Consider the following 14,588-nt stretch of genomic DNA (forward strand, 5'->3'; position numbering starts at 1 on the left):
CGATCTATTGAACCAATGAATCTTTGTAACATTATATGTATTTAAAAGTTACTTAGGATCAGCTTGCGAAATTTTGGCACCGTAGTAGAATCATTACCAATGGCACGCTGTGCGCCTAAATGCGAAAAGACAGTGCAAGCTTTGTTATGCCGAAATCTAAATGTAATAACATTCAACCACAAATATTTATTCATAAGCAGTAGTAAAAGTAGAACTTTCATTAAGGGGTTCAAAATATGAATAGGTGACAAACTAGTTGAAGAGTATCAACATCTACTATATACATAAAAAAAAAATTCGCCAAAGGCCTAAACTCACTCTGCCCCTATTTATAATTAGAAAAACATGAAGATCGATATGTGATTTATTAATTCAACGCTATGTCGTCTTGGGTCATTTCGATACCTTGTTTATGAATAGTTTACTTATTTGTAAGATTTTGTAAAAGTCGGAGAAGTTTTGATAATTTTCATTAATTATGAGGTTTTCATGTTTATATATAAACAAAAAAAAAACATGCTCAAATAAAATTTCAACTTCAAATTAAGCAATCTAATTTCAAATTGAGACTTGAAATCATGTCCATATGGACCCTAAATTTATGTATAAAAATTCAATAATTTGTAAAAACCTAGAGAAGTGCCTTTTTAACAAGAAGATGGAGGTATCCACTTATCCCCTTGAATAAAATTCTTTATTGAGTAAGACTCAACATGTTCACCTGGAATTTGATTACTCCATGGCACTCTTCCTGTTACATTACCTCCATCACCACTACTTTTAAATTCACCATAATAGAGCGTCGCGAGAGCAAACTCGCCGCTCCATGGCATCCAGCCCTCAGGGCGGATCAAAACTTCTAAATTACAATTCAAAAAAACCGTCCTGGAATACTCCTTCCAAGGCCTTCCGAGGTAATTTTTGTGCAAATTCGGGTTACTATGGTACAAATTCATGTACTCTTTCGTTCCGTTGATTGAACAATTTTGAAATACGAATCCTGTTGATTGTCCAGGGTCTAATCTACCATGAGCAGTTACTGCATTAGTTTCACCTTTTTCGGGGTTGAGTACCCGGGGAGTGACTAGAATTTCACAGTCCTGGAAGAATGCTGCCGCGTTACCAAAAATAAAATCTACGTTCCCCTGAACACGACATGATTGATAGTACTGTCGTAACGATTGTGTGTAGAGTGTGTCTTGATTGCCAAGGAATTCACAGTTTTCGATTACTGAATGGTCGCTATCAGACCGGAAAGCTACTGCTTGTCCGGCCCCAATACCGGCTGTGTTTTGGATTGTTAAACCACTAGCCATGAATCCATCACCACTTACTCCTGTTTTAGAAAAAAAAAACGTAGATTAATTCATCAATCAGACGTTAAATATCACTTGTGAAACTTTTTGTTTTTTTTAAGCCAACCATGTCATTTGCCTAGCTTATTAGCGAACAAAACAGTATAACAACAACAAAAGAGACAAAATATCAACTACAAGTTGACTCCTAATAATTTTCTTGCCGGCCTTCGTTTTAATGTATGTGACAATTTTATATGTAATAAACTATAATTCACTTACCAACGGTGGCAGATTCATAAGTGGACATTCCAGGTATTAGGCCAACACTCAACGATCCTGAAATGACGGTTTTACCCATCCCGTCACCTAAAAACACCACATTTCTCTTCTCCAAGGGTACCCGAACTATCTCATCATACAACCCGGTTTTGATCCATATCACAAACTTCCCGGGTCCCAAATTATCTGGGGTTGCATTCACCGCTTCTTGCACCATCCTGTAATCACAACTACCATCTTTACAAACCGTCACATTCGGGCTCAAACCCGATGGAACCCCACCTCTAAACCCAAACACGGATCCGGATCCTGACCCGACTTCCCAAAACCCGTCTCGCTCCATTTTAGGTGGGGCCCACGACCCGGTTTCATTCCCGTGAATATCATAATTCACCATCATCCATAACGCATTTGTAGTAAATCCAATTAAACCTTTCATCACCTCTAACGTTTTGGCCACCGGAAGGGTTCCGTTTACTCTCAGTAAATTCGACGAGCAGCCGATTTGGTATCCCAAACCGGCGCTCATCCATGCTCGAGCGTCCTTGATTTCGCCACGTGGCAATGCGGCAGCCGTCAGATTGTGCCTGTACGCCGAATTACCGAATCCTTGTAAACAATTTTTCGCGGCGACGGTGAGATTGGCGTCGCCGGCGCCGGCGGAGTCGAGGAGGTTCTTCACCATTGATTGAGCACTAGTGAGATTCTGAGATGAAACGCTCAATGCGGAGAGGATGATTTGTAACGCCGTTAGATTTGACGGAATGTGTGAAAGTTCCGTTAATGAGGATTCGCATGTTGGTGGGTCCTTTGAGGCTTTACAAGCTAATTGGATTTCAATTGGAATTTTGTTCGGAGACGGAGACGGAGAAGGAGAAGGAGGGAGGGAAATAGGTGTTACTGAATTTTCCGACGAATGAGGTTCGGAAAAAGAGAAGAAGAAGAAAAGGAAAAGATAGAAGAATGTTAGAGAAAAATATTGAGATATCATTGTGTAGAAATGAGAAGATTTTTTTTTGTGAAATTATGATATGGATTGGATTATGTATAGGTAATTGAAATGGTGTTTTTTGTTGTGTTGACTGTTGTGTATGGTTTACGTGAGTAAATTGGCCGTTGGAGGGTTAGTTTTAGATAAGGCAAGTACATTTAATTGGATGGCAAAAGATGGTATGTCATAGGTATGGAATATAAGATATAAGTAATTAATATACATTTCCCCCATTTCATTTTCGTATGACAATATTTTCTATAAATAATTTTTGAAAATTGTAATTACATACGGTTGATTGTGTTTCAATTATTATTTGAATATGACATTAATTGACATATGAAATGAAATAGAGAGATATATCTATATTTGTGTTGTACTATTTTCTTATTAGTTTATTCCGAAAAATTATTTATTAAAAAGTATTTTTACTTTAAATTTTTTATTTTATTCATAAATGTTTCTATAACTAAAAGATTTCATATCCCTTCTATCTTTATTTATATGATATTTTTTCATTTTTCAAAATTTAAATTATATAAACTTTGATCAAAGACGAAAAATGATTGAGCACTCTTACAAGTCACGGTTTGGAGGAAGTTCACGGGATGCTTTGGAAGGTGGTGTTTATGGAATCTTCTTCTTAAAGGTGTCGGTTCTAATTAATGCTTCCTATCTTTTATTCGTGTTATTAATTATTTGTCTATTTTTTAATTGACACACGTATTAAGAAAATAATTATTAAAATAGTGCGTATATCATTTTATCTCTATTAATTATAAAGTGGTGAATTAAAAAATTTAAAAATTTCAAGAAATTCTATCTTTTTTAAAGTAATTAATTGAGGATATAATAAATAAATAAATTTATCTTTTTTTAATTTATTAAAATAATTAAATAATTAAAAATAATTTTTTTTAAAAAATAGACAAGTAATGAGGAGGGAGAGTGGAGTACTTTATTTGAACATTCAGACAATCTTCTTACTTGTAAGTATTTGCATGACTTTATTATAAAAAATTGTAGCAAACTATGTTTGACTTCTTCTCTTAGATATAAATAAAATAATAATAAGCTCACCTCACTATGTGCTATACTTAATGGTAATCAGAATAGGATTTTGAAATAAAAGGGTACACTATTATTGAAAAGGTGGATTTAATCGATTTGATATTTAGAAAATAATTAAAATTTTAAAATTTCAAAGTTGAAATGCTTAATTAATTAAAATGTCAAAAGTATTATCAATAATCACTTAGAGATGTGTTACTCGATTTTAGAAAGAAAAATAAAATAAGATAGATATAAAATTCAAATTTCTAACCTCACTAAGAGGTGCACCCAATCATCGTAGCATTATATGATACTTCGAGTGTGGATTCACACATTTATATTTATCAAAAAGTTAAAAATATAAACTATTATATATGATTTCAGAGGGAAATATGGGTTCACGTGAACCCAATAACACCCTCTTGCATACGCCTATGTCTGTAATTGCATTGTAAGGTGGTCAAAAGATGGATGTGACAAATGGAGAGTCTGGCATCAAAACAGACACTTTTTTAACCCTAAACACCAATAAAGACCCTCTCTAAAAACACACACCAAAACAGATAGTAGAATGGAACTTTGGAAATTTGGAATTTGTATGATTCTATAAGGTTTACGATGCAACAAGAACTCTAAGTCATGCGTCCCAATTTGGTGTTTGATAAACTCTTATGCATAAATTAGTTTCCTTTAAACAAACAATAGATGAGATTCTCTACAACATGTTAGAGACATTACGAGCTTTTATCTCGATGTTTCACGAGTGAATTTGAATTTGTCTTCATACACAAATATCGATAGATGGATGCGTTATGTCACCAAAAACGGTGTCAAAGTTATAAACTGCCTTCTCATATATTTAATTCTCCGATACTAACATATTTCAATTGTATAAGCCACCTTATTGCTAGGGGTTCATTCGAACCCACTTTGGCAGAAAATTATATTATTTGTATCTGGTTAAAATAATTTTGTAGGTATATATAGTAGATGTCGAACCCCCTTCAGCTACTTCGTGTGTCTATTTTTCAGATTTTGACCCCCTTATTGAAAATCTTGGCTTCGCCACGGTTAAATGATGACGTTGTTGAAAGTGCAAAAGGGGGGGAGTGAGATGGAGTGAATTGAATTCTTTTATCTTTTCTAGTAGAGTACTATAATCTATATAGCAATACTTTTTGCATAATAAAGTTATGCCACAGGGCTATTTTTGCTCAAATTATTTAAGTGTAAAATTGCTCAACATACTTGAATATTTAATCAATGTAGAGAGGAAAACATACATAACAAAAAGTGTAAAATTGGAGAACTCTATATATAACTCCACTTAGAAACAAAAGCCAAAATAAAATAAAATGCTTGTTTATATAACAGAAATGGATGATCTTTTCTTGATTTTCTTAGTCTTTATGGTTGGTGGTGAAGGGTGAAAAAATGGATCATCTGTCCAATTCTTTTCACCCCAATGCTTCAACATACCTTTCCAATTGCATAACCTGTCTGTGCATCTCTTAAGTCGTCGATCGTTGATCTTAATTTTCCAATGTCCATCAACATACTTTGCCTTCTCTGCTTCCCTTCTATCCCATTCCAATTGCGCCTTTTGCTTTGATCGTAACAAGCAAAAGTCTTGTAGATGCTCAGGCATTGCATCGTGCACTTTCCACCACTTGTGATGTGCAACATCACTCGCGAATTCTTGTAATATGTCTACGTTCCAATTACAATCATAGTCGCGGAAACACAACCATGGTTTGTATCCTAAGTAGTGAAGGACATAAAGAATAGGAGGATCAGCCCCGAAAAGATGTGTTTTCTTAGCTTTCACTACTTCATCATCACCAATCCAAAAGTTCTTCAAGAAGTTCATATGCTTTGGTATACGATGCCACCACGTGAATATTTCGTTTAGGTAACCTTGATCACCTCCATTATAAGACTCAATCTCATTTATATGATCCATCAAGAGCTGGAACGTGCAATTTGATGGCTCGATCACCATTACACCGGAGTTAAACAACGTGCCATTGTTCCCCGTGGCTGAAATCTGTGGCATCCTAAATAAGATGTCGATGTTCCTAAGTATAAGCAAATCAGCATCAATGAAAATGATTTTATCATAATCTGTCAACTGCCATAGTCTAAATTTGCTATAGTTCCACTCATTGTATGCATCTTTCTCTGCTTTAGGATTTCTTATTCTCTGTATAGTCCTAACTTGCCACCCTGCTGCCTCGAGTCCATTACGATGATACTCACCAATCGATTCATCAACAAGAATCACGAGGTCTCTCGTGGACCCTGACATTCTAATACTTTGTGCTGCTGCTATAGCTCCACATACATATACATGAGCTGAATGCAAGATTGTTGCATATGCCTCGCGTCTTTTGTTCCCCGAATGTACTTCCTCTGTTACCATAACATAGAAGTTATCAATACTCAATATTTCTGTGGCGTTCACATCAAAAAAAGAGGGAAAAACAATAAGAGTATATCTTACCTGTTGTACCAAAGGGTAGTGCAAGTTCACATGATCCAACAGGAAGTTGAACTTTTTCTCTTAGTACACTCAAGTCCGGCTTGTACAACCACACGTTACCTTTCCTAGCAACGAGCTCATTGCACCTATAAAGATTCGGTATAGGGAAACATTTGGTAATGAAAAGCAAATGCACAGGATGTATACCCTTAGCAGATGAAGCTAAACCAGCAGCAGCAAGTTGTAAGTGCAATCGCGCTACATCTCTAGACCAATTCCCTTCATTCCTACACGGTAACTTGACAGCTATAAGATCGAATCGAGTCCTAGGGACTTCAAGTTTTGGCAAAGTAGGACAACTTGGAACTTCATTTTCTTGTTCTTCATCAATCCATTCAGGATACAAGGTGTCCCAAGTCACATTTTTTTCGACGTAGTCAAGGTGAAGTACTGTTTGATTAACATTAGGAACAACTTGTGTCCATTCATTGATTTCATCTTTGTTGAAATTAAGAAGGCCAATGTTCTCAACAACTTTGTTTTGATCAGGCAATTGTTCCAAAACTTGTGATACTTCTTCCCAGCTGATGTCTATATCTGATATGTATCTAGGATCAGAAGCACCCCATATCCACCTGTTCACAAAATGTTGCCTGCATTATATAATTTGTTCACATTAATAAACAACTAAGCTATGACCAATTTGGTGAAGTACTCCCTTCGTTTCAATTTGTTTGTCTGGTTTGACTTGACGTGGAGTTTAAGACAGTAAAGAAGACTTTTGAATCTTGTAATCTTAACTTAATATCTTTTAATCTTGTGGTCTCAAACATGTCAAAGTTGAAATTAACGAGTTGTCAAAAAAATATATTATTTTTTAAACAAACTAAAGAGAAAGTTAAAACAAAAAAATTGAAATAGATGGAGTAGTGATTTGTTTTTTCTCCCTTTTCTCTAATTTTCGCTGAGGATCTATCGAAAACAACTTCTCTATCGTTGAGGTAGGAATAAGGTTTACGTACACCCTACCGTCTCCAGACTCCACTATATACGACTATATTGAATATATTAGACTCCTTATTACACCCAAATCACTTGATGTATTGGTGTGGACTGACAGTAATGTAAGCCTTATTGAAAATCTAATAAGGCCTATTGTAAGAAAGGCCCATTAGATCAAGGCTTGACGCCTATAAATATATGGCTAGGTCACCTCTCATCCCCCCCCCCCCCCCCCCCCTCCCCATTCTATACTTTTGGAACGCGCTTCTGCATTGATGAACAAAACAGCTTAACGAATACACGTCTTAATAACTAACATTTAACTTATATACAATGACAATATAAATACTTGCACTATCTATATAATTAAAAATGTAGCATGTTACCAAACTTACTTCATAAATAACTAGTTCTACACTAAACTTATTTTACGCTGTCAGTGTATATAAGTTGAACTGAATATTGAAGAATATATATATGAAGTAGAGCATACCTTGAAACAGTGTCAGCATTATTATGTTGACAAACAGAAGGGGAAGATAGAATCATGTAGAAAGTACCAATCACAATGATAAATAGCACAAGCTTTAGAGGATGAAACTTGCAATTTGTGTTCTTCTCTTGAAAAGGGTTTTGGAGGGGCTTTATACCTCCAACATCCTTCACTTTTATTTTTTGTAATCTTCTTTTGCATGCATCTTCTCTGTAAAATTGATGTACAAGTAGTAAAAAAATTGGTTTAAATATTAAATTAAAAAAAAATCAAAATGATAATTAATATCCTTAACATCTCTTTACATTGGTGGTGTGACTCTAGGTTAATAATTTTGATTTCTCATTTAGTGTTCATTACTTTTTTTTTTAATATGATTATTTTGAATTCATGCTAAAAAGTCTATTTTAAGGGGAAAATGGTAACGATTTTGATTTCCAAGACATGAATACGAAACTTCTAATTAAGGACCGATTACAATTCTGAATTTCTGTCTAAGAGAGAGGTTGATGACATTGGTTAGCTACTTCAACAACTAACTAATCTGTCCTTCAACAAATTAAATGATAGTATTAAAGATCTCATCCACATATTAGAAATATTATTATAATTTTTTTAAACCTAGGTTGAGCAGTTAATTGTTCACCTACCACATGTTGGATCACCACAAACTAGTTAATCTAATAAATCTCTAATTAATTAAAAGGTTGCTTAGTCTAATTAAAGTGAGATTATAAAATTAAGATAGTACAACTACTCTACCATCCTTAAACCAATAATTTTCAGTCTCACATGGTTTTTATTTCCCTTGCCTATGTGTTATTATTTTAGAGAACAACTATTTTCCACAAAAAAAGAGAAGTATTTTGTATGATACATTTTCTAGTAAAACTTACTTTCTAAGTTTTGGGGTTCTTTGCTTGAAAGGTTCCAACAAATTATAAAGCTAATCTTTTTATAAGTATTTTAATGTAATCTATAAATACGAGGAAAATGACCTTTTTAGTGAAATTAGGAAAAATAAATTGCACAAATATCATTTCAAATGCTTTTGATATCATATTTTCTACTCAATTATAAAAATAAAAAAAACTTCACATGAATTAATATTTTCCTTCCTACCAAAACACCCTAAATGCTAGATTGCTAGTTCCAACTAAAATATATTATTTGCTTCTATATCAATACTATATATTATTACAACAACAATATATTCAGTAAAATTTTATAAAGTAGAATCGGGAAAAGATAAAGTATACGTAAACTTTATCTCTACCTCATAAAGGTGGAGAGACTATTTTCGAAAGATCTTCGACTCAAATGAAACAAATCAAAATAGTAATAAAAAAGAGGAAAAATAGCAATGAAGAAAAATATGACAAGTAATAGAAAATCAGTACGGAACAAATATGCATAGAACCATAACATAATTTTATTTTATAGCAATAAATAACTTACATTGATCTTCTAGCCTCCATGATATCTGCCAAAACATATGAAGAAAATACACACACATTAATATCCAATAAGTTTCAACAAGAAATGCTACAAGGGACAATAGTACCTATGTCCAATGCACCAATCATCATAATTGCCTATCAAAAAGACAAGTGAAAAAAGAAAAGAAAAAAAAGGATAGATTTTCAAAGTACAAAAAACTAAAAGGAAACCATGATTACTTCACAAATAAATGCTCTCTTCGCGCCTATCCAATAGAAAAAAATATATCAATCCTTATTCACTACTATATAAAAAAAACTTACCCGCACGAGTGTATACACCTAATGCAATTTATCAGTTTTATCCTTCATTATATTTTTAGCTCAAAAATATCCTTAACTAGTAAAATAACTTTAAAATACATTTTTACTTACGATTGCTTCAAAACAAGGAATTTTGAACAAATTTGCTCTTGAATTATTCAAAATAAGACAATTTTATACATATCTTATGTAATTTGAGCAGAAAATAATTTGAGTTAGTTGAACCCACAAAACATGTCCTTAATCCGCCACCACTTAAGCATACTAAAACATTGAAATTACTCTCATATATGGTTTCAAAAGAAGATGAACAAGAATTATATGGCACAATAATTCAAACAAAACAACAAGAATTATATGGAACAATAATTCAAACAAAATAATAAAGAATTATATGGCACAATAATTCAAACTTACCTTTGCAAATACTTGGCAATGAGAATTACCACATTGAAAATAGATATTCTTGTTTTCTTCTTCTTTGTTCTTTTTTATCTTTTGGTTAATTGAAGAAGGTGTTGATTGTATGAGAAGAGAGGAGGAAGAAAGAAAAAGGACACACTCAATACAAGAAACAACACTTTCTATGATTGAATAATTCTTCAAGTTTTTGTAAATATTTATATATATTTTTCTTGAAGCTACAATAAAATATATGCTATTTGAGATATGTCCAACTATTTTCTGGTGGCCATAACAAAAATATTAAAATAAACTTTAAAAAATGTCGTGTCAAGTCAATTGCAAGAACAGGTTTTTCACCAACTTCTTTGCTTTTGAATTGTCTCTTCTTACAAATAAAAATAAGGAATACAAGAATTAACATATTTTTTAAATGCTTCCTTTTAGACTCTCTTAATTACAATATATAAGTCATTCTAGAAATTAGGAAATTATATTGTCTTGGAAATTTTTATTTATTCTTTTTTCTCCTCTTTGGACTCTTTTGCTTTCTTGGGATAATGTGTTTGGTAGATAGGGAAATTATTTTTCCAAAAAATATTGTTTCCTAAAAGGGGATAAATGATCTTTTAATTGTACCTTCATTTGAAATAATAAGTTTGCAAGATAAAGTTTCTTTTGGAAATATTTTCGTATAAATCACACCTTTAATTCAAATACGATTATTACCGCGATTTTTTCAAATATTTTTGAATTGTTAAATATTGTGACTTAATAGTACTTGTTACGTAGTTTTGAAGTATGATATATTTTAAAAAAACATAAAGATTTATGTTCTAATTCACAGTTAAAATTAAAAAATCTGACTCTCGAAATTCAAATTATACAACATAAATTGGGACAGAGAAAGTATATTCTAAATGCACCAAAATTAAATTATATTTTTAAATATATTTCTTAGATTTTCAATAAGATAATGTACTAATATGTTCACTAATCTAGAGAAGAAAATGAAATTAAAAAATATCATGATCTCCTTCATAGAGAAATAGGAAGTGGTCAAATTTAAACCCAATAAAAAAATAAAAAAAGAAGGATTCTCTTATATAAATTTTTTAATTAAAAATATATTAAGGTTGTCTATGTACACATGATGTAGAAGGTAGGATAAATATTTACTTAAAGAGAATAGTTCTAGTAGATGGATAATTAGGTCAATGAAAACAATTTGTTTAGTTTATGATGTGAAATTGGTGATTAGGAAGTTATATCTAATTAATTAATGACTTATACCAATAATTAATCATTTCAATTAGGTGAATTTTGGAATATATCACAATAATAACAGTCTGTAGAAGCTAGTAAGTTTAATGCCTTTTATAAAAATCTCAATTTGGTTTCTATTTAAATCCATAATTACAACTAGTAATTAATTTGATTAGTGTCTTAATGAAAGTTGGTTTTGCTTTTTTTTTTTTTTTTGAAACTGGTCCATTTTAATCATATAGTGAATCATTTTGTTGTAGTAATATCTACTCAATTTATTGGTCAAAAGATGATGAATCTTTTTGTGACTGATTTTTTTTTCTTACCTTTTTAGTGAAACATTATAAAGAAAATATTTTTCTGCCTTTTATTGCTTTTTACCATGAAAAAAATGGTGAATGTATCTGCTTAAAGTTTTGACAAATTCGCTGATTAATTTCTAATGACAAAAAGAATAGTGATAGTAATTAATATTCTCCTTAATTATTTATTTCATTTCTTTTTTATTGCATAATGAAAAAAGCAAAAGTTACATCCCATAACTGGATATCTGTTAAAATTTCCCAAAGTTGTTAAAATGGAGCTATCCTAATATGTTATACATCCTCAACAATTAATAATTTAATTAATACCTTAAGTTATATGTAGTATGTATGTGATATTTGTTAGTATTCCTTTCTTTTAGACTTTGCACTGTGTTTCTTATTAATGACTATGTTTTCTTCTTTAATTTCTCTACTTGGGTTTGATACACTTGAGTTGAAAGTCTTTCGGAAACAACCTCTCTATTTCCACGAGATAGTGATAACTGGTAAGGTCTGCGTACACTCTATCGATTTCCAGACCCCACTTAGTGAAATTTAATTCACTAGGTATTTTATTGTTATTGTATACATATATAGTTAAATGAATATAATTGAAATCATTTAATTATATTAATTGTGAATTAGTATCATGATAACCACAAAGATAAAAATATATTTATTGATTTAGAAAGCTTGAAAGATGAGCAAAAAAATCAGATAGTGAAAATGAGGTATGTGCTAAAGTAAGGAGAAGAAGCAATCTACTTGGCACTGTGACAATTACAAATGTCTTTGTTTCATACATACAAATAATATTTGGTGAGTGAAACCTTGCACCTATCGCTACGTATCACTTTGTTACACCCCCCCGCCCCCCACTTTGTGTATTTATGTATGTATCTAACAAATATATATACATACTTTAACTAACTTTTATGAATAGTGACGTACCTAGCATTAAAGTGTGTAGTTTAGTCGTCAACGAAAAATCATGAGATCTTATTAACTTCTAGTTCAAGTAACAATCAAAATATACTAGGTGATTTTTTTTTCTTTTGTATTTACCCAAATCTTGATAGAGAGAGAGTTACTCGCCTACTTGGTATCTATATTGATGGGGGTAGTATTTTCACCATTAGACTTTAACAATATAAAAAGATAAACATATGGAAAGACTAGAAAATTCAATATATTTTATTTTGTATATACAATGTAATTTTTTGGTGATTTTTTTTTTGGATAAACCACCTGCCTCAACTCCGCCTAATTAATTGATAACGTGATAAGACTTGCTATAACAAACTAAACCTTATTTGATAGCGTAAAAAATCTCCAATACAATCAAGGTACTTACGTATATGAATTAAATAATTAAAGATTTTTACCTTTTTGTTAGAAACAATATTTTTTGAAAATTTATAAACTTTGCCAAAATTACCACAATTACAAATTAAATTTGCAGAAATAATTGGCTTGAATTGAGAAAATTTAACCATTTGTACAAGTTGAGACCAACGGGAGTGTATGATCTTTTTTAGAGTTAAAAAATTGACCTTTTCTCATCTTATCACCTACTTTAATTATTGGGACAAGTAGAGAAGTAGCTATTTGGTTGAAATAATTGACAATCGACTGGTTACAAAAAGTTAAAAGGAAATTAAATACTATATAATTAGACATACTTCACTATCATATATACAATTATTACCTGCTGTATTTTTAAATAGTACGTATCTTACCATTAATTAAGAGTTTTCTATCATATATTAAGAATGATAACTTAGATACTTGTATTTTTGCTACCATATATACTGAAATAGGGAGAGAAGCGAGTGAGATGGGGAGGCGAGAGAGATTTGTTATGTATCTCAGATACATGCGAATCACACTAGATACATACTAGATATATGCATTTATATGTATCTTGTGTGATTCACATGCATGTATCTAGGATCCCAGATACATAAGAGAGTGGCGAGCGAGATGGAGAGAGTCGAGCAAGTTTGTAATGTATCCTAAATACATGTGAATCCACTTGGATATAATGTATCTAGAACAAATCATACCTAATTTTGACCACATGTATCTGGACGTATCTGGACACACCAAAATATGGTAAGATACATAATATTACAAACTAGAGTGTATATAAGTAATTAGCTCCTAAACTAATGAAATTTATGTAAATTCTCCAAAAGTTATAACACAATAGCAAAAAGCTAGTGAATTCGAGTTGTCATTGACTTCAACTTACACGAGATATCACAAAGTGGCTTGTCTTCTATCAAGCTCTCGGGTCCGATCGAGCCTCTTTGATATTAGATCTCTGTCTCTTGTTTAACTCGAGTTGTCATCTCTCTTTTGGTAGTTAATTAAAGTACCTTTATGAATAGAGGTGGATTAAGGATCGATGTCAACTCTATAATTTTAATTTGTAATTACCCATTATAATTTTATTAATATGTGTTCATATCTAGTCTTTGTTACAATTTTGTTGAACTTTACAAATACATTTATACTTCAAGTAAAATATATTAAATTCAGATGAGTCTGAAAATACAAAGATGAATCCACCATTGTTTAAGAAGTATGATTATATCCTTTAGTACAAGACTTTAACGGATAAAATCGATGGACAATAATTCAAGTTATATATCTCGTTAGTATAAGAAATTTCTTACCCCCATATCAAATTTCCAAAGATTAATATCTATAGCATATAGCGGTATAGGTAACTCTCCATAAACTCCTATAATTCTCAAAATAAGACGAGTTATTTGTCAATTGTCATAATAATAATTAAAAAAGTGATATTTCTCACGTTTATTATTATAGTTCATAAAACTTAAACTCAATCGAGAAAGTCATCATTAAATAAATGAATTTTACATGCAAAGAACGGTTCACTATTTCATAATTATAAACGTAAATGATGCTTATAATCATCTCTAACATTGGGAAAGAAGGGCCAAGTTTTCCACCAGAGTCTCATTAACATATATACTTCGTGTTCAATCATAATATTATAGTATATCATCATGGTTCGGCCCTTTCTTAAATTTCGTACATATATAATGAAAGTTTAGGTTTTGTTTTTTTTAAAAAAAAAAATACATTGTCACCATATCATTTCCATAAGTGGCACTATTATTATATATTGATTATGTCTTTGTCACTCTCCAGTCTACCTCCTATAATATTTATTTAGATTTTATATATATATCAATACTTTTAAAATAATATTTTCTTATCAT

General features: G+C 31.4%; 2 protein-coding genes across 3 annotated transcripts; both read right to left on the bottom strand.

The window, feature by feature from the left end:
* Positions 1-558: 558 nt before the first annotated feature.
* On the bottom strand, positions 559-2,624 carry LOC125844532 (probable pectinesterase/pectinesterase inhibitor 51). The gene is made up of 2 exons (XM_049523842.1): positions 1,578-2,624; positions 559-1,336 (listed from the first exon to the last, which is right to left on the bottom strand). Exons 1-2 carry the CDS (start codon positions 2,566-2,568, stop codon positions 648-650), a joined length of 1,680 nt encoding a protein of 559 aa, XP_049379799.1. The 5' UTR covers positions 2,569-2,624; the 3' UTR covers positions 559-647.
* A 2,345-nt stretch (positions 2,625-4,969) lies between these two features.
* LOC125845434 (UDP-glucuronate:xylan alpha-glucuronosyltransferase 1) lies at positions 4,970-9,902 on the bottom strand. Of its 2 annotated transcripts, none has more exons than XM_049524938.1 (5): positions 9,779-9,902; positions 9,057-9,081; positions 7,599-7,808; positions 6,125-6,738; positions 4,970-6,033 (listed from the first exon to the last, which is right to left on the bottom strand). In XM_049524938.1, the coding sequence occupies exons 2-5, from the start codon at positions 9,074-9,076 to the stop codon at positions 4,985-4,987; spliced, it is 1,893 nt and encodes a 630-aa protein (XP_049380895.1). In that variant the 5' UTR covers positions 9,077-9,081; positions 9,779-9,902; the 3' UTR covers positions 4,970-4,984. The 2 variants fall into 2 exon arrangements, with proteins under 2 accessions (XP_049380895.1, XP_049380894.1); XM_049524937.1 differs by having other exon boundaries at positions 6,125-6,756.
* Positions 9,903-14,588: the final 4,686 nt, after the last annotated feature.

The sequence above is a fragment of the Solanum stenotomum genome, chromosome 11 (genome assembly GCF_019186545.1).
Source record: "Solanum stenotomum isolate F172 chromosome 11, ASM1918654v1, whole genome shotgun sequence".
Classification (NCBI taxonomy): domain Eukaryota; kingdom Viridiplantae; phylum Streptophyta; class Magnoliopsida; order Solanales; family Solanaceae; genus Solanum; species Solanum stenotomum.